The 26125-nt window shown below is 40.6% G+C and overlaps 2 protein-coding genes across 2 annotated transcripts; one reads left to right on the top strand and one right to left on the bottom strand.

Moving 5' to 3' along the window:
- Positions 1-1414: 1414 nt before the first annotated feature.
- LOC115368751 (progestin and adipoQ receptor family member 3-like) lies at positions 1415-11652 on the top strand. The gene is made up of 7 exons (XM_030065075.1): positions 1415-1793; positions 3925-4166; positions 4761-4923; positions 6470-6625; positions 7863-8060; positions 8261-8351; positions 9341-11652. The coding sequence occupies exons 2-7, from the start codon at positions 3970-3972 to the stop codon at positions 9487-9489; spliced, it is 954 nt and encodes a 317-aa protein (XP_029920935.1). The 5' UTR covers positions 1415-1793; positions 3925-3969; the 3' UTR covers positions 9490-11652.
- A 5819-nt stretch (positions 11653-17471) lies between these two features.
- Positions 17472-25360, bottom strand: slc26a1 (solute carrier family 26 member 1). The gene is made up of 7 exons (XM_030065095.1): positions 24953-25360; positions 23133-23336; positions 22260-22506; positions 20970-21201; positions 20693-20876; positions 19736-20023; positions 17472-18068 (listed from the first exon to the last, which is right to left on the bottom strand). The coding sequence occupies exons 1-7, from the start codon at positions 25358-25360 to the stop codon at positions 17490-17492; spliced, it is 2142 nt and encodes a 713-aa protein (XP_029920955.1). The 3' UTR covers positions 17472-17489.
- Positions 25361-26125: the final 765 nt, after the last annotated feature.

Below are 26125 nucleotides of genomic sequence, written 5' to 3'. Positions count from 1 at the left end.
TGGCGGTAGTGCACCTTGACGTTGTTGCCACCTGCCATAAAAGGGAAAAAAAAAAAAGAGGAAGATGGATTTTTTTTTATATATATCATGCATTGTCGTAACTATAATCCAGAGAGAATCTTCCAGAGGAGATTTTCCTTTCTTTTTTTCTTAAATAAATAGATCAATGAGTGTATGTTCATATCAATAATGCCATGAATCTACACACTCCGATACAGTAGGTGGCGGTGTGGAGCTTTAGTTCGCGATCGGCCATAAATAAAGCACAGAAGAAGAAGAATCATCTCGCTTTTTGATTTACATTTCCTTGGAAAGCAGTTTTAAGAGTGTAGAAGTATTGCAAGTCTGGTTGAAGACAGAATACAAACAATCTATAAAGAGTATGTTTCAGTGTATACAGATGGATCTAAGGATCCTTGTTCAGGAAGGACAGGTTTTGCACTTAGTAGCCTATTCCTAGTTTAAAAGTTTCTGTTAAAAGACGAACTTCAGATCATCTGTCAGTATTCACTGTTGAGATGATGGCCATAGCAACAGCACTGAAGTGGATAGAAGAGATGCAAATTAAAAATGTTGTTCTTTGCACAGATTCATATTCTTCTGTAATGTCATTACAGTCATTTAAATCTGAGAGTAGGCAGGACTTAGTTAATGAAATATATGAAAACCTCCATAGGCTAAATAACATGAATCATTTGATCACATTTATGTGGATACCAGCACACAGGGGGATAAAAGGAAATGAGACAGTGGACACATTAGCTAAGAATGCTCTAAAACAAGAAGAAGTTATGAACATTCCTTTAAGTAAATCTGAGGCAAAGGCAATAATTAAAAGAAACATCTTCAAAGAATGGCAAAACATATGGGACACAGGAAAAACAGGAAGACATCTCTTTGCAGTTCAGCAGCAGGTGGGAATGGGGAGAATAACCAAAAGGAGCACCAAAGAAGAAAACATCTTAACAAGACTGAGGGTAGGACATACCAGACTGAACAAAACAGTGAAGCTGATAAAGAAGCATCCTACAGGATTATGTGACTACTGCCAAGAAGAGTCAGTTAAACATGTTATTATCCACTGTCAAAAATACAATCATGAACGAGAGATATTAAAAAGGAAGATGAGGAGACTTGGTATGGAGCAGCTTAATCTTAAAAATGCAAGTGAGGGATCAAGATGTTTTTTCCAGTTTTTAGCAGACACAGGGCTGATCAATAGAATTTAGGATATGGAATAAGCTGTATATATTTATTTATTTATTTATTTATTTATTTATTTCCATTTATTTATTTCCATTTATTTCTTTTTTTGGTAAATGGGTAGATGACTCTGGTCCACACTCCATTATAGTAGGGGGCGATAATGCACCTTAGCGCTAGGTGCCACCCGCCGGTAAAACAAAAGAAGAAGAAGAATCATCTCGCTTCCTGTGTGTCTCTGTTGACAACAAGCCGCGGCTAAACTGAGCTTCCCGTCCAAATTCATAATTTCATAATGTCCACGGAGCAAAGACAAAATGTGTTTAGTGTTTTTACATATATGTAATCACACGCATGCGGGTTTTTCAGCATAAACATAAAAGTAAGGGCTAGAACAGCTAATGCTAACTGTGATGCTAACAGCGGCTAGCGGGTTTCTGGGCGGCGGGTACCCGGATGTGTGTGTTTGAAGCGCCGCGGAGCCGCCAAGGACATGCCGCAGGTGTGTTCACCTGCCCCGCGTCACGCCTGACCGCCGCGGGACGATGGCTGCCTGGCCTCAGCGATCAATAATCGATCCGGATCAAATGGTGAGTTTGGCTTCCCGTTCAGCGTCTGTGAAGTCGGCTAAAGGCTAAAGCTAATGCAACGTCTCCTGACGCTGGAGTTAGCATGTTAGCATTAGCCTGTGTGAGGCTTTGACAGCTCATTGTTGTGTGACCCCGTGTGTGTGTGTGTGTGTGTGTGTGTGTGTGTGTGTGTGTGTGTGTGTGTGTGTGTGTGTGTGTGTGTGTGTGTGTGTGTGTCCTATGATACATGACTCTTTGCTCATAAATAAACATAATTTTGTTTTATGTTCTGATTTAGTGTGATGAGTGTAATTAACCTCTGAATTAACCTCTGTTGTGTAAACGTGTCAGAAAGTGTCCCTCACTGTCAGTCCAGCTGGAGAAGCAGAGCTCCTCTGAACGGCCTCGCTCTCTAGTTTGTGTCTGTAAAGTCTGATGAGGCTGTGATTCTCCTAGAGGTCACTAGAGGTCATTTTCTCCAGCGACGTCCAGTTGGACAAAAGTCTCTGCCTGCAGTGAAATGGCTGCTATGGGGGCCAACATCATCACACAGGAATCAAATGTGGCTCATTGAATCCACAAGAGTCTCAGCTTTCCAGTCAAAGCCAACTGATGCAGCTCCAAGACTATTTAGGCCCCAGTCTGCACACACACACCATTTTACAACAGGCCACAAGAACACATGTGGACTGCAGGCTTTGGGGCCCAAACTGCATGGGATTAGCAGAAGGTGGGCGTGTCTGCAAAGGGGAGAGAACCCATTTTCATTCACACAGCTGGAGGTCAGAGGTCAAGGCACCCCACTGGAAATGACCTGGCCAGTTATTCCCTCTCCAAAATCGAACTTTGTAGCGATATTTAGTCCCCTCACCGACAACCTAGTCTAGTTTCATATGATCCCAATATCTTTATGATTTAGTAATAAACAAAAGATTGATTTTAAAAAATGTAAAAAAAAAAAAAAAAAAAAAAATCAGTAAAAAAATACTTACATGAATCAATCCACCCTCACCCCTAGAAACAAGTGTGTGTTTCTCAGAAAACTCTGAAGTTGTCAGTCCGTACCATCGTGTGAAGCTGGCAGCTGACAAACTGATGGAAACAAGTTTTATTATGTTGTAGAGTCTGTTAACTGCAGTGTTATTGTATCCATGGTTACACATGGAAGACACAGTCATGAATGCATTGTAAAATCGGCATATACTGTTGATATGTTGCTGTAGTATAAATTCATGTTTGTGCGTATAATTGCCTTGTCTGACACGGCGACCGTCATGAAAGACAAAAATATCATGCAGTTGATATGAAACCGGTTTGAAAAGTTAAACATCGGCCCAACCTCACAGCTCCGTCAAGTGAAAAACAGTTTGTGTTCTCTGCCACCTGCCCCATTACCCCTAAGATACACTCTGTCTAAGGCAGCGCCACCTAGTGTTGACCAGTATACCACTAAACATCAAATCAGATGGAAAATGTTACCAACTAAATCTCCTACAGTGACAGTATAAAAAATACAAGTTACTGTCAAGATACTGTGCAGATGTTACACTGCAAAAACACAAAATCTTACCAAGATTATTTGTCTTATTTCAAATCAAAATGTCTTATTTCTAGTCCAAATATCTCATTACACTTAAAAAAGACATGATCACCTCAGAAGTAAATTGTTTTTAGACAATTTTCGCTTGTTTCAAGTGAATTTTCACTTGAAAATTTGCTTGTTTTATTGGCAAAATTTGCCAGTGGAAAAAGTGAAAATTCACTTGAAATAAGGTAAAATTAGCTAGAAACAAGAAACAAATTTTGCCAATGAAACAAGCAAATTTTCACTTGTTTCAAGCAAATTTTCACTTGAAACAAGAGACAATTGTCTAAAAACAAGTTACTTCTGAGGTGATCATGTCTTATTTTAAGTGTAATGAGATATTTTGACTAGTAATAAGACAAATAATCTTGGTAAGATTTTGAGTTTTTTCAGTGTAGCTCCCGGATCTACTTTCCAATTCGAATAGGAAAATAAGAAGAACTGGTTTTTGGACTGGTTTTGCCGTGGAGAGATGTGAACACAGAGGTCGGCTGTAGAGAAGTGAAATAAAATGAAATGAAGGGAGTCACTGCTGCCCGCTGACGGCGCTTTCCTTCCCCCTGACAGCCTTAAACGCCTCTCCGCCTGCCTTGCACAAGAGCAGAGAACAAGATGCTGCTGAAGATGCCTCAGAAGCTGCTGAAGACGGCTCACTACATCGAGCTGGGCAGCTACCAGCACTGGCCGGTGCTCATTCCCCAGAGAATCCGGCTCTACACCTACGAACAAATCCCCGTGTTCCTCAGAGAAAACCCCTACATCACCGACGGCTACAGGGCGCACCTGCCCTCCAAACTCTGCCTGAAGAGGTGAGCCGTCTCCCTGCAAACACGTTATTTATAATCAACTGTTCTCGATTCTGTTTTTTAATATATATGGAGTTACAAATTATTCTAAACCATGGCTTTTTGCTGTTGAACATATTCACGTTCATTTCCTGTGAAATTTTCCCTGCTGTTGGAATCCACCGCACCGCACTTTGGACTCTGATAACTTGAGGGGACCATTTATTATTATTTTTGACATTTGACAGACAACAGGATTCATCGATTAATAGCGAAATAATTAAATTAATTGAATTTCATTTCAATTAATTGCAAGTTTCACAGTGTTTATAGCTGATTCTATAATGTCTCTAGAAGGGCTGTTGTAGGAATAAGAGATTAAAACAACAAGATAAAATGAAAAACACATTTAGCAGGAATATAAGTACAGAAAATTAGACAGGACGTGGCTGTAAACTGAGGGGAAAATGCAGATGATGAAAGTTATTTTTGGATTCAGCGCCACCTGACTCTCCATGTTCTCTCTGACCTTCCTGCCTCACCTGCTGCAGCGTCGGCGTGGTGTCCAGGTGTGGACGTGTGTGTTGTCATGTTTTTCTTCTTCTCCGTCCTCTGCAGCATCTTCATCCTGTCCAATGAGACGGTGAACATCTGGAGCCACCTGCTGGGCTTCCTGCTCTTCTTCTCTCTGGGGGTCAACGACCTCTCCACCGTGCTGCCGGCCTCCGGGGCGCACCGGGACGACTACGTCATCTACGCCATCGGGCTCTTCTGCTTCCAGGTACAGTGTGTGACTGCGTGTGTGTGTGTGTGTGTGTGTGTTTGTGTGGAATTTGTAAAAGCACTACCAGGTCTTTTCTTCACAGTGTGAGGTTATGAAGCAGAACTTCCTGCAGATGTTACCTGCTGAATCCACTTTCAAATTCAAACAGGAAAATACCAAGAAAAGAGGCGTTTAATACACACCGGGATTTTTTTTTTTTTTTAATCGTCCTAATCCTCTTTGTTTGTGTTGGTTTCTGTGCTGAAAGTGTTATTTTATTTTGGGAGTGTTTCGCTGTGGAGGTGAATGGAGAGACACAAATCCAGTTTTGTGGATTAGCAGCCCAAGAGAGCAACAGAGCAACTAATGAGGAGATTTCAGCACCATGTGGACACACACACACACACACACACACACACACACACACACACACACAGGGAACTACACAGTGATTACAGTTGATTTAGGAGAGTGTATGCATCATATAGTTTTAATAATCATGAACGTATGTAGGTCTGTGCATCTTTAACACCTGATTCATGTAGGTTTGCATTTTCCTGCCACAGGTGCACTGCAGGTGCAAAACGTCTCTGTCTACCTGGCCAGGTGTGTAAGCTGTGTGTAGGTCTAGCTGTTGTGATGGTACCATGAACTTTCCTGTAAAGGCCTAAAATAGCAATGAGAATGTAGTTCAGATCCTGTTGACGATGCAGCTGCTGTGTTTAAGTCCTCTTTGTTACATGTGTGTGTGTGTGTTGTGTGTAGTTGGACATGTAGCAGCTGATAATACAGCAGTTGGATAATCTTGTCAAATTGTGATAAAAATGTGTTAATTGACTCTGTGGCATCAGATTAACGGGGCATTTTTAATTTCAGTGAACATGTGTATCTGATGATGGCGTAATAATTTTGAATAATAAACTGGGCTGAGCACCAACATTTGGAACCAACTGATGTGACGTGAATAAATCCAACAGAAATGCATAAAATCCAGACCGTTTGCTTTATTTGATTTGTGTTGCTTGGAGCTTTTGGTAAAATCTTCAGCAGCCAGACTGACCTTTCACTATTTCAGGCCAGTGGCACTTTGATTATTTAGGCAAAATTCAGTCATCCAGAAGTATTTTACAAACCATTAGTCTGAGCTGTTAGGTTCACTTCCAAGAGGGTTTTATCAGCTTGAAATTTAAAAAAGAAAAAACAAAATCTTCTTGATGAAATCAGTGCATCAAAAAGCTTTTCATATCGTGTAAATATGACTTGTGGGAATGCAAATTTTTGCATCATAATTTTAATGTTCACCAAAAAAATAAAAAATAAATAAAATTTGCTGGTTTCTGTACCAAACTATTTTATTTTCTTTTGTCTGGAGAATCTGATTTTTCTCTGTAACGGCTCAGTTCTTTATTTGTCACGGCGTTCTCTCACAAATCAAACCTTGTCATCAAAACATTTTGGGTTTTAATTTGGATATTGACCACATTGCGGTTTCGATCAGCTGACATGGTGAACACAGCCGGTGGCCTCCCGGTGTGTGACGGCAGTGTGTGTGTGTTCCTCCCAGGTGTGCATGCTGTGCTCAGTCGGGTATCACCTGTTCTCGTGCCACCGGTCGGAGAAGACGTGTCGCCGCTGGCTGGCGCTGGACTACGCCGGCATCTCTGTGGGCATCCTGGGCTGCTACGTGCCCGGCATCTTCTACGCTTTCTACTGTAACGCCGTGAGTGCGGCTTCTGTTTCACTTCTGTTTTTCCTCACTGAGCAAATAGTCAAAGACCTAAAAGCAGCAGAGCGATTTTCAGGTGAAAGGTTGAGTTATGAGACTGTTTGATTGACATTTAGAAAAGACAGATAGATAGATAGATAGATAGATAGATACTTTATTCATCCCACAGGAAATTCGCAGTTTTTTCAGCAGTATCCACAGATTACAGATTAAATAAATCACTAAAAAAAGATAAAAAAATAAGAATAAGATCTAAGTACAACAGAATAAGATCTAAGTACAACCCAGTGTGCAAAAAGCAATGTGCAACAAAAAAAACCCCAGAAAGAAACGTGTGCATGGGTGTATAAAATGTGCATAGAGGTAAGTCAATGTGCAAATTTAGAAGAAATATACAGTAATATACAGTATACACATGATAAATAGCAGTAAGCAATATAAACACTATAAACAAGGATTGTAAAAAAAAAAATAGAAATATGAACAATTTAAACAGAAGTATTAACAATTTAAACAGCAGTGGAAAATAACCTAACCAAAATGAGAAGAAAGAGCTGGGGCTGGGCGATATGAACAAAACACTGTATGAAAACTTTCCTACACAGTTTATTTGAATGATTTATTAGGACATTTGTGTTTTATTTGATAGGGACTGATACAGTGCACATACAAACTGAACAGCTGTCCAGTGCAGGTATCACAGTGTTTGTAGCAGCTGCTAATTTGCAACACTGACAATTGTAAAATTTAAAATGAAAAAGAATAGAAGGCATCACAGTAAGATATAATAACACACACATTTAGCAGTAGCATAACTACAGAAAATTAGGAAAGGACATACGGGGATAAAAGTGGACATTAACCAGGATTTGGTCTCTCTCTCAAAAGTGGTGATGAAGTTTGCAGCAAATTGCAAGTGATCAGGTAGCAATTTCCAAGACTTTCACATTAAAAGCTGTCCAAGCAAAAGATGTTTTAGCAGAATGAACCTTTACAATCAATAAAGTTAGCAAAACTTAAACTCTTGCATTGACTTAAAAAATACTTGGGATTGCCGGCTGTAAAGTGGCGCTCCTCTGCTCTCTGTAGTGGGATTCCTGCCTACCACCGGCTCTAATTTTTTTTTTTTTTTTTCTTCCCAGACTGAGGCAGCATCAACACGTTTTGCCTAAATATGATCATTATAAAGCTGTTTGTGTGTCCCTCCTCCCTTCCCCTCTCCCTGTGGTAGTTCTGGCGGCAGGTCTACCTGGTGACCGTTCTCTCCTTGATCCTGGCAGTCTTCTGCGCCCAGGTCCACCCTCGTTACCTCAGCAACGACTGGCGCCGCCTGAGAATGGCGCTCTTCTGCTCTGTGGCCGGCTGCAGTGTGGTCCCCGCCTGCCACTGGGTCTGGCTCAACGGGGGATTCACCTCCGACGTCGTGCAGGTCAGGAAACCGTCCGGGCAGGTGCTCCTTAACATGGCGCTTTGCTGCAGAAATCACAGCATGAGCACCTGTCACCGGGCTGGGCTGAGCTAATACTAATACTGATGTGTGTGTGTGTGTGTGTGTGTGTGTGTGTGTGTGTGTGTGTGTGTGTGTGTGTGTGTGTGTGTGTGTGTGTGTGTGTGTGTGTGTGTGCGCAGCTGTTCCTGCCTCGTGTGATGGTGATGTACCTGATTGCTGGATCTGCCTTCATGTTCTACATCACCAAGGTCCCTGAACGCTACTTCCCCGGTGAGCCTCAGCTTTTCTCCTCCTCCTCCTCCTCCTCCTCCTCCTCCTCATCCTCCTCCTCTTCCTCTTCCTCCTCCTCCTCTCTGTGTTCCGGCCTGACGCTGCTGCTCACTCTGCTGCCTGAACATAAACAAACACACATAAAAACAGTTTTTTAGAGGCGGAGCGGTGCCCAAAGCTCACAGCTCACCATGTCTGTGGATATTCTCATTTATCCAGGTCATCGTTCTCTTTGGGCAAAATTGAATCGTAGGCAACTGGACTTGTATTTGTCTTAGGAAGACGTTTCGCCTCTTATCCAAGGGGCTTCAGACCAATGCGCATGAACTGATGAAGCCCCTTGGATAAGAGGCGAAACGTCTTCCTAAGACAAATACAAGTCCAGTTGCCTACGATTCAGTTTTGCCCAAAGAGACAGCTCACTGTGCACCTCGGTTTGGGTTTGAGTCCAGGAGGAAGAGAGGAAATGTGAAAGATGTTGCTGATTTTCATTTTATTTAGCAAATATAAACTGCACTCTAATTCTTTTTCACCGAAATAAGCCACACAAACAAATGCAAACAAGTCCGGGCTGAAAGGAGCAGGTGCACTTTGGCCCAGACAACTAACATGGACTCATCTTTAAAACCTGAAATAGGCCAAGCGACTTTAGACCTAATTAAGCCATAACTAGCACACATAATCAGTTCCTTATTGGCCAGAAATGTTAAACTGCATATTTCTTGAAACAGCAGGTTGATTAAAGTGATACTTGGCTCATTTTGCGTGTTTTTAGGATGCTGCTTCAATGTGTGAATCATTCAAGGTTGAGGTCGTGGTCAGCTTTCTTAGCACCTTTAATGAAATAAAAATATTTCTAAAAAAAGGACAATCAATATAAAAATTGACAAACAGTTCCATGGTACATGATTCTGCGCATAATGTTTAGCCACAGGTTGCTTTATTAATACTGGGATATTTATTGTTAATATTCTTTCCTCCTCTTGTAGGCCAGCTGAACTACCTGGGTGCCAGCCACCAGGTGTGGCACGTGCTGGTGGTGTTGATGTTTTATTGGTGGCACCAGACGGCCGTGCACATCATGCACTTCAGGCTCAGCCGGCCCTGCCCCGCCCAGACCGGCAGCGGCCAGCACTGACGCCTGGAGCCTGAGAGTGTGTGTGTGTGTGTGTGTGTGTGTGACGTTCAGGGTCACGGCGGTGGCACACAGCGCGTCACAGCGGACACAGCCGCCACACAGCTCATCGCTAACGGTCAAAGCCTCTGTTGGCTGCCGATGTGGGACTGGGAGTTTCAGCGAGCCGTTAGTTGCTTCTCTCCCCTGGCCAGCCGATAAAAATATAATCTGTGGATCTCGTAAATGTTTAATCCAGTAGGTCACCTAACTGTGTCTGAAAGCAAAGACGCTAAATTGTTAGCTGCTAGACTTGTAGCAGAGCCGTTTGCAGCGGGCAGATCGGCTCGGTGGCTGTAGTGATGATGATGATGTCGTCTTCAGTCAGTCACACACTGATCGTAAGAGATGGATTATAGCAGAGCAGGAATTTAATCTCAGCTCCTCTGACTGTCCTGTTAGCTCGCGGCTCGCCTCCCGGGTCCCAGGCCAGCTGATCTTTAGATTTTGGGGCTTTTACGTCTCACAGCTCCTCAGTATTTATGGAAGTTACTGTTCCATGTTCGCTGTCAGAACTTTGTAGTTAGAGTAGAGAAAAGCCTTTAGGGGAAACTGGCCAGACGTTTTCTGTCACTGGAGTCTTTGTGTCTTGCTTTTAGGACATAAACTATAATTTAATTCTAATTGGAAATTACTTTCTCTTTTGTTGTGTGTGTTTGATCCTGAACACAGAAGCAAGCAGGCGTCCATCAGGATTCAACATTCAAGAACATTCAAAATAATTTTGCCAGTGTTGTTTTATCCGTGGGTTCTGAGGCAAGTATGAACGTCCAGGTCCAGTGTGGAAAACAAAACAAAATTATGATATATATCTATATATGTATACTCCTATAAATGTATCACCATCATACTGTGAATTGCCCGTCCTGGAAGAAACAGAGCACCCCTGTGTGTTTTGATAAATTTGTAGCTAATAGCTAAAAATGTAAAAACAGATAACAGTCAACCTGCAGTAGGAGACGAAATGCAAAAACGGAAAAACAGAAAATGTTTCGAGGCCCGTCTGAAACCACAGTGTTTCTGTTCTTTATGATACTTGAAAAGCTTCGTGTCTTCTTGCCTCGGCGTTGTGATCCGTCTCTGGCACAAAGTTCCTGACGAGCACAGAAAAAAAGTGCTTTGATATTCCTTCTAAAGTGGCACAACAGGAGCCGACTGCAGCTGCACGAGGCCGGATCAACCTGTGAAAAATCAGATCCCAAAGTGGAGCTTGAAGCAGAGAAAAGCCTCCCATTTAGATTCAGAATCAGCATCAGAGACATTTTATTGATCCCTGCAGGGAAACTGTAATTTCACAGGGTTAGGGTCATTGTTTTTTTCTTCAACCCCAACAGATTTCTGGGTAATGAAGTCCAAAAACGTCAGAGCCTTCACACATGGAGGAGAGTTACTGCACAGTAATCTAATACTGGCACCACAGTATTTTGATGAAACATGATCAAATCAACATTTTGGACGCTTAGCAACAGGGTCGACTCACATGCTGTATTGTATTATTATTGTATTACTAATGTGTGTGTTTGTGTGTGTGTGTTACATTGCTGAAATAAGGCCAAGTACTTTCAACTGTTTTTTCAAGTTTTAACATGGTTTTTTTTTTTTGTTTTTTTTTTTTTTGTCTGTACTGTATTTGCCTTATTTTCTTTGAGTGTAAAAACGTTACAATCGTTTTCTTCCAGCGGGGAGGTGAAATGTGAGTTTGTTCATGACGAATCAGAAACTGTGGAACTCAGACTATCATCCTCGCCGTTCACCACGCGGCCAGTATAAACTGTATTTTTTAATCTTCATATCTCATGGTTTAATGTTTGTGAGAGATGCATGGCTGAGAGCACTGAGATCGATGCAGAGCTGGAAAAATCAACTCTTAATGTTTTTGCCTTTGACTCTGTATGATTTTACGTTTTTGAACACGGCCTTTTCTTTTACCATCGTCTGAGCGACCTCTCGTGGCCGGTTTGTTGTTTTCTTGTTTGTGTGTCTCATGTTGTTTGTCTGGAAAAGGTTTCAGAGCACGGTGGGCCTTTCTGTGTTGGAATGCCGGCACTGATTTATACAGTGTATTATATTTATTTCAGTGCCTCTGTAAAAATATATTTTTAAACATTTTCAACAAATAAAGAATGCTGTAAAAAAAAAAAAAAAAAAAAACTCTGCTGTGGAACCTTTATGTCTATCACTCAGTAATTTTCTTGATTTTTTGGTTAATTTTTTTTTTTTTTTCTTTTAATAATAGGTGGAAAATCATATCACTTTTTGGTAATGATATGCAAACTGGACCAGGCCCATAATCAGGATATCAAAGTGTGTAATCTCTGGATAATTAATGTTAGTTGATATGAAGTCCTGAAAAAGATCTACAAAACTTATGGAAAAATATTGTTCGTCATTCAAACAACACATTTTATCTGCTGGAGCTTTATGTAGGAGCTAGGTTTTTTTTTTTTTTTTTTTTTTTTTTTTTTTTCCAAACTAAGTGATTATATGTTTATGCTTTTTGTATTTTTGTCTTTTTGGAATCACAAGTTACCAGTTATCACATCCGTTTGAACTCTGACGAAGCCAAAATAACTCCCAGGCGACTGCACAAGAGTCACCAGATCAAATAATAAAAAACACCACCAAAATCATGATATCTGACCAAATACCTCCATATCTGTGTTGTGACGTTATTGTCAGTGTTGCTGCTTTCATAAATAAATAGTCGTAGAAGTTCAGAAAATTGCATTTCTTCACTGAACTACAGCCTTTAAAGCCAGGAAAAAGCAACACTTACACAGTTTGTTCCTCCTGAGCAGATTTATTTTAGATCGTAACGTTTGAGTAAGTCAGCGGCTCTGGAACTTCATCACTTTTTATAAGAATAGTTCTGTTTCACATTTTATAAATTTTACTGTTATTATCTAAAATACATATATTCTCAAATCCTGTAATGTCATGATTTATATATATTATATATATATATATATATATATATATATATATATATATATATATATATATATATATATATGATTTTTATATTTTTATCTTTTCAGTTTTCTCTCACATAGCTCCTGTAGTACCTCTGGCTACCACTAGGGGTACCCCCATTTGAGAAATGTGGACCTGATGTGTTAATGCACATCATGTTTGGGACACAGTCAACCAGCAGTGGAGACATTTTTATTAAGGAAACAAAAATAAATTAATTAATTAATTTTTTTTTTTTTATTATTAATAATAATAATGATAATAATAATAATAATAATACATTTTAAAAGAGGTAGTTCTCACTCACTGGCATAAAATTTAATTGCTAGTCCTGCATTTACATGTTGTGTGTTTTTAATGTCTCAAAATGCAGATTTTAATGCTTAAGTACCGTAATCTTTGAGAAAAAGACACAACCTCAGTGACGAAAGGGACAACTTTTTCTTCTGTCTGTTGATGTCGTTTTTATCTCTGTTAAGTTCCTGTTAAAATATTTGACTGTTCATCTGCTAGAAGTAAAGATTTACTCGTCTTTCCATTGATAAAATCTGCTTGACATTAATTTGTAAAGAAATTTTCCAATAATAAATGTTAAAACTATAGACAATTGTATATACCACACCAGATAGATGGTATAATAACAATAGCAATAATGATATTGATAATAAAAATACACTGAATCATCAATTCTTTTATTAGATTGATTTATCAAAAAACAGTGTTATACAATCATCTCTAAAACACTGTAAAACAGTTACAAAAACACAGGTCCCTTTAGCAAAAAGAGCACAAGGTCTGTAGAACAAATGTAACAACAGTGCCAAGTTTAGGAAGAATTAAAGGTATATTCCAACATTTTGAGAAAAATCCCATTCTTCCTGTCTTCACAGACTGAGACGAGATGTTTGACACCATTTTCAGACGTTTGTTCCAGATCCACATGATCCACTGTGTGAATCAGACAGCTCCAGAGCTGCTGGAAGGTTTATTTTTTCACTTTGATGGAGACAGGCTATCAACTCACATAGACTTCAAGTCTTTATGCTAAGCTAACAGGAAATGCTACCCATAGGAACTGAACCAGTGGACGTCCAGAGGTATAAACAGTGTCCACCATCTGGTCTCAGTCTGGGGAAGTCAGGAAAAGGGGATTTTGCCCAAAACGCAGGGGGATTTCTTTAAAGTGGAGGAGAGAAGTGGGTCATAACATCCATAATAAACTGGTAAGTTGGTTATTTCTTGGCAAATTTTGACCCGTTTTGTCTCCAACGCCCCAGCATACAGATGACTGTCGGGTCTGTAAAGGACACTGTCATTAATAAAGGAGAAAAAAAAGTGTTGATTAATGCTGTGCTACTTAGTAATATGCCATTCTGGTGCAAAATAAATGTAACATTTAAAGTTGATGGAAATTTCCTTGAGAGGATAATCAGTGGTCAGTGTGTTTCACAGTCCGGAGAAAAAGGCAAATTCCTGCACAAAACACTGATTTGTCACATTTCTCACGCCTTAGGTAATTAAATGTTTGAGTCGTGTGTGTGTGTGTGTGTGTGTGTGTGTTATTCTCTATTACAACCATGTACCGTCCATCAGTCAACAAAAACAAACTGGTTTCATTCAAGTATCAGTGTATCAGTAAGGCAGTGTAGATCTGCTGAGCGTCCACATTCTGTCACAAATGAGTCAGAAACTTTTATTCACCATCATGATTCCAAGTCAAATTAAGGTTTGGAGAAAGAAAAAAGTGTATAACAAATCAAATTAGTGGATGAAAATACAAAAGGATAATCTAACAAAATTCTCAAACATCACAAACGGTTGTATCTAACTACAACACATCCTCACCTGAGGGTTAGCAAGTGGGCCAGACAGCTTGTGTCACTGATTATCTCACATTTCAAATTCTGTCTGTTATTTGCAGTCATCACCACGGATGACCGCGTTATTATTATTGTTTTACAGATTCAAGTCACCATTATCAGCATATAGTGACACTTTTCCGCAGTGACCTGGCTAACTTCCTAATCCCAGTGTGTGGAATAACCACCAGGACTTCTATTTTTAACACAAATACTGTATGTTCAGAGAGAGAGAGTTTAAAAAAACCAAACATTTCGAATGATTACCCAGAAACACTTAGCCTCCTGGACTCGAGGCTCGAGGCAGTTACTTTTTAAAAGCAGGTTTGTCATTTGGCCCAAACAGACTGAACTCACAAGTAAAGCACATTGATTTACCAATGAGGGGAAACTCTGCTCACCATTTTGCCTATTTAAAAAAAAAAAAAAAAAAAAAAAAAAAAGCATCACTAAAAATAAACTGGTGATGACGATGAAACATTTCAACCAAACACACACACTGCCATCTGGTTCCTCAGTAAAGGGAGCATCAGAACGGTGAGGTGCTCCTTTTGTTATGTTGACTTTTTTTACCGTTCAGCACCTGAGAAGTGCGACGGCTTATTTAGTGTCATTGTAGGCAGAAAAAAAGGAAGGGAGGGGGTAGTATTCTGAGAAAAAAAAAACTGAATTTCCAAGACTAAAGTCGTAAATTTATGAGAAAAAAAAAACTAACAGATTTATGAGAAGAAAAAAAAACACTGAAAAGTCTGAGTTTATGGAGTCATAAATTTGTGTAGAAAAACTTTTGGGGGGTTTTCCTCATATATTTGTGAGTTTTTTCTCCATGTAAATTTATGACTTTAATATCAGAGAATGTCTTAAATTTATAAAATTTAATTTTGGGTTTTTTCTTGTAAAATTATTACTTTAAAATCTCAGAATTTCCTTCTTTTTTTCTCATAAATTTGTGAGATTTTTTGTAAATTTTTGACTTTATAATATCAGAATTTTCAAGCTTTTATCTTATAAATTTGTGAGTTTTTTTCTGGTAAATTGCACCACTTTTATTGCAGAGAATATATGAATTTTTTTCTCATAAATTTTATGACTTGAATCTCTTACCCCCAACCCCCTTCCAGCTCCATAATTTTTTTCTCCCTTCAGTGGCCCTAATATGCCATCACAGAGAAGAGATCTTGGATGTGTATTACTTCTGTTACTTCATACGAGGACAAGTCTGTTTGTTTTGGGCGACCGGACAACACAACGAGACCATGAATGAGCTTTTCCACTGAAAGACTTCCTGCGCTCAGCTTGAGAAGCAGACTGATTCGGCTAAATCAAAAACAGGGGTTAATCTGAGGTCTGGTTGTTCCAGTAACAGCAGGAAAGGCTTGTTGTTCTGGCTGAATCCCATCGTGTCTGGACTCTGGACTCACAGACTGAGCCAGCGCCGACTTTGGCCAATGTCACAGCTGAGCTCAGGGTGAAGCGAGGCGGTGCAGGGGCAAGACGTGGTGTGAAAAAAGCGAAACGAGACAGGCTCCACAGATCACATCACGGGTTGCCATGGATACAGTGATGCAGCTGTCACTTGAAGGGATGAGGACAGATCTGAAAACTGTGAACAGACAACTTTTTTCATGTGAAGATACAACTGTGGACACACATGCCATAAAAGATCTAGAGGTGTAACTCAGGTGAGTGGTCGGCCATGCCCACAGTCAAGCTCAGGTATGAAGCTAATGTTAGATCTTCATACTGAGGGCAGAACTCTTTATCTTTATATGAATTCTCTAAGCCCACATGTGATGCACATGTGGTGCATTGCTTTTATGACAAGAAAATCCATCCTTTTACATGACACAGAGGACAGTTTTGCACTAAAAACAACAGGCCAAAAAGATCTATTGACTGACAGCCTGAGTTCAACAATCAGACATGATTTCAAATGTGTTGCTCAAACAAAAAACACCTCACAGACTCTTTCTGGCAACCCAATCAATGTTTGGCACTGAGACAGTCTTATTTTACCCAGAAATGCTTACAGAAGGAACCCGAGTTGATCGTCTTGCTTTCCATGAAATCCCATGTTTTCTGTGAGATGTTTCAGTCAGGAAGGAAAGCTGAGGTTAGTTTAAGGTAAGGGAGTCTTTCTGCCATAAATTGTCACGCTAATTTTACACCTGAGCGCTGAAAGATTGCAGACTCGCTAAAAGCACATACGTAACACCTCAAGAGGTCACACGATTTTGCCGTGAGCCATAACATCGACAGAAGAGTTTGTTTATGTTGATGAAGGCCTGATGCACGGCTAACGGAAACAGGACTTATTTCAAAAAATTTTCAGCTGACTAGGATTATCTGACATCATAACAATGAGTGAATGTGCTGGTCTTCTCCCTAATGTTACCTTGAGACAGCGTGCAGTAGATACTGAGACTTTACTGTCTCTCTGCTGCAGTTTTGTTCAGTAACCGGATCTCGTCATCATTGCCAATTACAGCCTGATGACTTTGGCAGTCTGAGCCACAGCGACATCTTGCGGCCAAAATCGAGCGGTTTGTATCTTTGTTCAATTCACCAGTGAAGATCTCTTGCTTTACCAAATAACTTTAAAGATGCTTGTTTTTTGAGGGGCCCTTGTGGCTCAGCCGGTAGAGCGTGTACCCCCCCGGTTTCGAATCCGAGCCCAGGCCATTTGCTGCCTGTCATCCTCTCTCTTTCCACTACCTTTACCATCTCTTTCTACTGACACTATCAAATAAAGTAGAAATGCCCAAAAAATAATCTTTAAAAAAATAGTAATGATGCTTGTTTTGTCGAAAAAAGTCATTTAGTCAGCTCATTGTTGATGGGCTGCCACCTGGCCCATCAGCATCAGTAGAATCCCCCATATAATATCGATTCTACTCATTCCATTTCTGTGGATTTAACTGCAGTTCACTGCACTATGGATATGGTAATATAAAAGACGTCAGGTGACATGACATTAGCACCTTTTATGCACATTTTCCAAAATCCGCAAGGGCTCAGTCTGAAAGTTGGGAGTGCTGTTGTAAGGATTCAGCAATGAGATTCAGCCACCGACCCTCTCAGGAATACGACGCCAACTTTTTCACCTCTTCTTGATCTTCCTCTTCCACCTTCTTACACCATAGTGTCATCTGACATGCAGTCCGCTGCTGCCGCCCTGCCATTCGCATGGAGAACCGCAGCATGAACAGTGTAAAACAACAAGCTGGCCATATCCCGGTCATTCTTCCCGAAGAAGGCCCCCTTCTTCAGGGCGTCGATGACCGACGTGTTGCAGTTGGCGAGGAGCACGCTCACCCCGATTTCTTTGTAGTCCTTGACGAGCCCTTTGAAGGTGGCCATGCCGGTCGTGTCTATGAAAGGAATGGCAGAGCAGTCTAGAACTATCGTGTGGAAGTCCAGCTCTCTGTGGACGAGCCCTGTGCTGACCTTGCCGTTGTTTTTATGCTCTGCGGCATTGGCCTGCTTGGCGGCCATATCTCTGGCCTTCTCTGCCTTCTTCCTGCGCGTCAGCTCCAAGAACGGCTCCACCCCGACAGCTCGGTACAGCGATTTGAGGAAAGAGTCCTTGTTGGCGTAGTACAATGGAGACTGGAAGCGAAAGACGTGTACCCGGGAGGGCGGGGTGAGGTTCTTGTACTCCTCCATGTCCTCATAGAGGTCAGAGTCACTGACCCGGCCCAAGAGAGAAACCTGAGAGATGAGAGTGAAGGAGATCAGGGTTAGACTGATACTGATTCACTGGTTTCTGAATGATGCTGGGCTTTAAAAAAGGCTATTCCCCAGAGTTTACTATGCAGCATAAAACATTTTGCAGGGTCATGTGCGGGAACTAAAGATTTCACAACACAGAGTCAAAATGTGAGTTTCTGGTTGAAGCAGCCGCCTTATAATGTTCTGCTTCTGCGGCTAACAAAGTCCTCAACGTTCAGAAACCACACAGCTGATAATTGGCTGTGGAAAGCAAGACGGCTATTTTCCCTGATGGAGGAGGAGGAGGGAATGTTTCAATTTGAAAAAGTCCTGAAAACACAACAGTGCTGCTGCTTTTAGGAAAACTCATGTGGAGGACTTTATTGGGCTGATGGAAAACTGGAGTGAAGAAAGTCTGAAGGCTCTGAAAGTTCATTTTCATATTGTAGTGGAATGAATGGAAACCAGCAGCTCACAGCTACAGTAAACAGTCTTACAATACTGGCAATAAAACTGTATTCCCTTGCATTTTATTTATTACATGGGTATTGGTCTTCAGAAACCCATACTGTTCGAACACTCCATGACAGGGCTTTCAACTGCATGGAGGCTGATGGTGTAGCAGAAGCCTTCCCCTAAACTTGCAAAAAGGCTTTTTCATTGCCATGATCAATTAAATATTTTTAGATGCTAATAAATAATAGGATTGTGCTAAAAAAAAAATGCTATGGTGACATATCGTGACCAAGTGCTTTAACAGCAGTTTTGGAAAATACAGGCACTTATTGTGCAATGCACAAAAAAGCCAATAGGTGGCAGCACACGCCAAATACATTATTTCTAGAGCTCAGTTTGAAGCAACACGCAAACATGGAGGAGGGAAACTGAAGGCAAAAATATGGCAGCATTTTGATTTTTGCACACCTGACGCGAATATAAAGACGAGTGAATATACATTATTGTTGCACCAAGACATAAGAGAAAACAGAAATTTTAAGTAAAAAAAAAAAATCATTTCCTTTCTAAAACCCCGGGGTTAAAAAACATTTTATTTTACCTCACTTTTAAGATCTCTGTGGGCCTTATTATTGTTCTGTTTAACCAATATACAGTTTATTATAAATATGGGTGTCTGTGTAGGACATAGTCAATATTCAATCATCAGTTTGTATCATGATGCGTATCTTATTGTGGCCTCTGCATTGTGATATGTATGGTATTGTGAAGTTGTTGGCACCAAGTAAGTTAATATTTTTGGGTGCATGTGTGTATGTTTAGGAAAGCCAGGAATACACGGGACAGTGTTTCCGATATTAGCAGAGCACAGACGACCAAGGACAGGGTGGGAGCTATTTATAAAAGGCACTCAGAGAAGTCTCATCAACTTTTCTAAATTTTATATCTTTGAATGAACTTGGTTACAAGAAGTAATACATGAAAAAAAAAAAAATCACTTCCAGCATTCAAACTCAGAGATCACCTGCAGTACCTACACCAACCACCGGGGGCAATGGAACGCCAGTGGAAACCTTGGCTATTTGACATTGTAGTTTTATACTTTTTTTTGTGAATATTTACTGTAACTAATCCTGATGTCCCAGCTCTCCATTAATGATTCGATCTCCCTTCAGTCCGACTTCATTCAGTCTTAATTTAATGTTCCTCACCTTGGGGTTCTGGGTCTTAAAGATGATGCAGAGCATGGAAAAGACGATTCCGACCAGGAGCCCCAATTCCACGCTGATCAGAGCCGTGGCTGCCATGGCGACCAGCCAAACTATGGCGTCGTTCCGGCTGGCACGCCACTTAGCAGGAACATCCCTGAACTTCCTGAGCGCCCCCCGCAGGCTGACGATGATAATGCAGGCGAGGACACATTTCTGGAGGGCGTAGAAGAAAGGCGCGAAGAAGAGGAGGACGAGGAGGACGACAAGAGCGCTGACCAGACTAGAGACCTGAACAGAGAGACGGAGAAGAGCGTAAAAGACAGAATAGAAAGAACAAACATTTTTTAAAATCATTTTTTTATTGAAATATTTGTATCCAGTTATTATCAACGATGTGTAATCAGCAAAATATGAGGGTTTCTATGATAAACTGATAATTAAATGACTGATGACCCAGCACTAAAACCTATCCATCAGCCACAAGTAAAGTTAAAACCAGCAGGCTAGTGGCTGTCTTCTGTTAATTTAGGAAGTTTTCCAGAGAGATGGAAAAAGTGTTTTTTTTATTTTCTTCTGGGAAGTAAGTGTCAAACCTGTCTGCTGTATATTTGTTGCATGTGTCTCTTCTGCTTGATGTAATTCTAAATTATGTCTTATTTTCATTAGCCACCATGCAGTTTCTCATTGATTATAGCTCATGATTTCTTTCTCCCAGATGAATAAAAGGTAATGTGACAGCCCCTTTACATTAAGATGTCCTTTAAAACCTGAGTAAGTCTTGATGGCAGTAACATAATATAAAAAAAAATAATATCCCCCAACACTGCTCATCAACCTCCTTAACCTCCTCTGTTTGACAGTCTCTCCCTGTGACTCTCTCTGTAAATTTAGTTTTGGATGATGGCGTGGCTGATGATGGCGTGGCTGATGATGGCGTGGCTGATGCCGGCGTGTCACCTGGGTCTGGCAGCCCGTGGAGTCCTTCACCATGGTTTTAGCCAGCGCCGCACTGGTGGTGAAGCAGTAGAAGAAGGAGGGGATGATGTTACAGAACCCGATGGCCAGCATCTCCTGGTTTGGACGCACCGTGTAGCCGTTCTTCTTGGCAAACATCTCGGAGAGTGACACAGTGAAGGCAAAACTACAAATAAAACAGAAGAGACTGTAAAATAATGGTCTTATAGACACACACATACACAAACACACACATTGTGTTCAATAGGTCATACAATACCTAATCACAGCCAGGGGGATGGCATCCAGTGCCACTCTTGGCATCAAGTCAAAGCTGGGCACCTTGGGCATGACAAACCCTGTGGGGATGTGGCCGGAAACACTGGAGCCATAATGGCCGTTCAGGTCCCCAAAATGGCTGGCCAAGGTGGCTCCTGCCACGACGATCAGCTCGGTGGGGATCGGGATCTTCAGACGGTCCTTGTAGCGCTCCTGGATCTCCTTCCCTGCCACTTGGATTTTAAAAAATGAAGGTGTTATTCCAGTTAGAATAACAAAGTCATTCAAATCAATCCCTTCTGAAACCAGGATCAACTCACATGTTTTCAGTTTTTTTAGGTTAGCCACCCAGAATAGCCACCCAGAATGCTTTTTTATGGCTTTTTAATGTTCTTTTTAATGTTCTTTTATCTGTGGATAAAAATAATAAAAAGATAAAAATGTTCTTTTATCTGTGGATGATTGTGTATATCGTATGCATGTGTTGTGCACTTGTTTTTTGTTGGTGTTGTTCAGGCATGGCACAGCGGAATTTTGTTGCACTTCGTGTAACGACAATAAAGTCTATTCTATTCTATTCATGATAGATGGCCAAATTTTATCAGATGCTTTTTTTTATTATTATTCTAATTTTTATTAATTTTTGATAATTACATTTACAGCAAGAGTGTTTTTGTTTTGTTTTGTTTTGTTTTGTTTTTTCCTTTTTTCCTTTTATTTATTAATTAATTTATTTATTTATCTATTTAAACAAAAGAAATGTGGTTTTAATCAAGCATCACCAATCTGTTCTTTAAATATCTTATTTTGATAATTATAAAAATTGTTTTCCTGTAATTTTTCAAAATATGTTTTGCTAATTTTCCAGTATATTTTTATTTCCAGTGTATTTTCATTTTATTTTTTATTTATTTATCTTTATTAATTAGTATATTTTTGTGTATTTTTTGTTGCTGTTTGTCATTTTTTGCTAATTTTTTTTTTTTTTTTTTTGTTATCATGACTACAACAATCTGTAAATACTGTATTTGCCTGCAGTTGTGGTCAATGTTTCCGCCCTGATTACAACTGCAAGTAACTACAGACACAAGCTTGTAATTACATTTTATAATTTATTTATGGTTTGTTGGGTATTTTTCTTATTTCTGTGGACAGTGGCTCACTATTTTGTACTGATGCAAAATAATGATACAGCAAAAATTGATGTTGTTGACACTGAACATCAGAAATTGATGACATATACTGGTGTGGGTGAGTTTTCTCTCAGGATAAGTAGAATAGGTGTATTTACATAAGGTGGAGATGCAGATGGCGCTGGTGATGAGGTCACACACGTTGGTCTTGTGGATGTTGCTGAAGATGTTGATCCAGGTGACGATCACTGTCCCGTAACCTTGGTGACGGGGGATCTTCAGACCCAAGAGGTACTTCGCCTGCACTGTCAGGATGGTGAAAGACGCTCCGGTGGCAAAACCGTCGAGCATGGGACCAGACAGGTAGACCGAGACGAAACCGAGCCTGAACACCGCCATCATGACCTGGTGAGTGGATCAGGGGAGTGAAGACAAGATGGAAGGAGAATAATGGAAAAATGGGAAGGGAAGAGTCACGAAAGAGAGGATGAGAATGGGAGGTGGAGGTGGAGGTAAAATGAACAGGAAGAGGAGAAAGACAGTCTTTTTGGGTCACAGACAAAATATAGTTTTTCCCCTTAAATTCTTTACTCTTTATTCTTGATTCTTTATTTGGATCCCCATTAGCTCCCAGAAAGTGGCTGCTAATCTTCCTGAGACTTCCTGAGGCAAAAAAACAGCCACAATAAAAACAAGCAATAATTAAAATCACACTGTATCAATAATACAAAAAGATAAAAAGCAAATCAAATGTTAGAAGTTAAATAACTCTACATATGAAACAAAAATCTACAATGAAAACAAAAATAAAATTTAGTCAGATACACAACGACAAAAAGGAAAAAATAAAACAATAAAAGCACAATATTATCTGTAGAAAATTCATCATTCATTCAATATTCATCTTTAATTTTATGTACATGCAGATTCATTGCAGCATCACGTGAATTAAGACCTACTTCATGTCTAACAAGTTCGAGTTTCAGCTGTTATTTGATCCACGTCCCACCTGCAGTGACTGATCCTGTTACCTGGTAGATGCCGGCGAGGAAGGTGAGGGCGGCTGCGATGCTGATGGCGTAACACTCCTTCCCACACTGCAGGCCCAGCAGCTCCACGCTGCCGGCTGACAGGTTGGCGCCGCCTGTGCCGTTCATCATGCCGGGACCGGACAGTTTGGTGCCAGAGTCCTCGTTAGGGTCAAAACCTGCCAGGTAAACCTCCCTGTTCACCACCTGGAGCCAATCGCAAACCATGAGTAATGAGACTGAGTCAGTGCATAGCTTCAAGATGCCTTTTGAAATTTTAAAAAAAGGACACTTTTAAAGGAATACACCAACATTTTGGGCAAAATCCATTTTTTCCGACTTCCCCAAACTGAAACAAGATGTTGAACACCATTTTCAACTCTGTGCATCCAGTGGTTCCGTTCCTATGGGTAGCATTTCCTATAGCTTAGCATAAAGACTTGAAGTCTATGGGAGCCATTAGCCTGGCTGTGTGAAAAAGTGGAAAAAATAAGCCTTACCGCAGCTCTGAAGCTGTCTGATTTACACAGTGTCGTTTTAGAAATGTCATTTTAGGAGAAGTTAATTAGTGGTGGATCTTCCTCTACCTTCACTGAGATAGACGGAGGGATAAATGTGTTCAGAGGTTACAGCTCCACCATCTACCTTCTCCTCAAACCACTCTGGTTTAAAATAAAAAAAAAAAAAAAACAAGACATGTATTTCAAATCCATATGAGGCGGGTAAATAAGACAGCTTCAGAGTTGATGAAGCAACATTTCTCTTTATAACTTTGGGTTGTATATTATACAGCCATATAACTTGTACTTTTGCACATTCTGTTGGACTCACAAAATCAGTCTGTGCACAGCTGATAAATAAGAATTGTTAGTTTTTATATGTATGCAATGCTATTAGCTTTAGTAAATCAGAGGGAATATGTGTAAAAATCAGAACTGTCACTTTAAGAAAACCGATAATCCACAGGCAAAGAGGAGGGCTAAAGGTGATGTCAAAACATTGAAAAGTTGAAACACTGAGAAGTCAAATTTTTAATGAGTCATCAGGTGAATGAGTCGCATATCTGATGTGAATCTTCTTTATAACTTTTGGTTGTACATTATGCAACCATAGACATTACAGTTTTGCATGTCCTGTTGCACTGTCTGTACAAGGCTGATAAATCAGAATTGTCACGTTTTGCACGTGCACACCATTAGCGCTACCACATCTTTAGCAAATCAGGGGGAATGCTGTCACTTTAAGGAAAGGATTTCTCAAGCTTTTTCCACCGCTGTCCACAGGTAAAGAGGAGGGCTAAACGTGACATTAAAACACTAAAAATTGCTGAGGAGTCACATTTTAATGAGTCACCAGGCGAATGAGTCACATTTCTGATGTGAATCGTCTGTATAACTTTTGGTTGTACATTATACAGCCATATACATTATAGTTTTGGTTGTACTTTAAAGCTCTGTAATGCTTTAATGCTGCCCTGTGCCTTCTTCTGTACCTTTGTAGAGCCTGGAACACGAGGCTGTTTTTTATTAACCAGTCTCTTCCTTTGATCCAAGAGCATCTGCACATATTAAAGGACAAGTCAGCAGATTTGCAGGGTTTGGTAGGATTTTTTGTACATAGTGCATGTCTTCCTATCTTGGAGACTGCAATGATTAGATTATATGATACACCAGGTCTTGAGGTGTAGCTGCATACTTCCAAATGCACTGTCAAAATGTTTGTTTTAGAGGAGGATTGCTTGTTGGACCCTTAAGTATTGGCTTCTTATCCTCTATAATAAAGCATTTAATGTATTTTCAGTTTTTCCATCACTGATCGATTACCTGGCCGACCATGAGACTCATGAGACTGAAGATTCCCACAGAAACATGTCTGGACGTCCCCATGAAGAAATAGATGATGTTGGCGAAAAACGACGTGTAAAGGCCATAGATGGGCTCCACTCCGGCCAGAAGGCAGTAGGCGATGGCCTGGGGCACCAAGATGATCCCCACAATCAGCCCGGACATCAGGTCACCCCACACATACTCCTGCAGCTTGTACTTGGGCAGCCAGCGCACCACGGGGAAGAAGCCGCTTAAGGTGGCTCGGACACAGGGAACGGAGCAAGCCGCCCTCTGCTTCAGCTTCGACTTCAGGACGGACATCTGAGGTTGTCGCTGACGGACGCGCCGTTCCAGGAGAGGCGGAAGAGCCGGTGTGGTCTCTGTGACCTTGCTGGCCTCCTCCATCGCCTTGAGGTGGAAGTGAAGGCAGCACAGTGAGAGGCTGAAGGTGGGGTTGGGGAGAAGGAGGTCAGCTGCACTCCTGACAGATCACAAAGGCAGACAGACAGAGGAGGCAAAGAAAGAAAATGAGAAGTTAGCAGGAAAATATGACTAACTAAGCTGGGAAGACATGGTTAACTACAATCGACTCTGTCTCATTTTCAAGGAATTAAATAATGTGGCTCCTCCACCTCTCTGTGCTTACATTACATGAAAAATCAGCAAAATTATTACAGCAATGACTAGAGGAGATTGTCTTATTTCAGTGACCACGCATTATTTGTAGAAAGAGAACAATAATACACATATCATGTACAGTAGGTGTAAGGCTATCAAAAAACTGCGCCTTGGAGCAGATTGTGTAGGCATTATGTTTTTCCTTCTTTGTCTTATTATTTGTGATTATTATGCTCAGTTGCTCCTGTTTGCTGTGGACTCTACAGTGTATCCACACTACACCAAGCATAATGTTGTGTTTTTTTGTTGTGTATCTGTTGGTATTTTTGTCAGAAGAGCTGTCTGTCTTGTCTCTATCAAGTGTCGGCCCTGTCTGTCTCAGTTTATGCCCACAGACTGTGAGCTTTCAGCAATCAGCAAAAGTTTATTGCAAGCCACACTGTGTGACATGGATCTAATAAACCTGGGTACGACATTAAGTTTCCTGTATGTAGATGATCACATGAACTGAATCTTATTGGCTATGATGCAGGTCAACATACAAGAAAACGT

The sequence above is a fragment of the Myripristis murdjan genome, chromosome 12 (genome assembly GCF_902150065.1).
Source record: "Myripristis murdjan chromosome 12, fMyrMur1.1, whole genome shotgun sequence".
Lineage (NCBI taxonomy): Eukaryota > Metazoa > Chordata > Actinopteri > Holocentriformes > Holocentridae > Myripristis > Myripristis murdjan.
The sequence above is the reverse complement of the archived record's forward strand: the minus strand, read 5'-3'. Positions and strand labels throughout refer to the sequence as shown.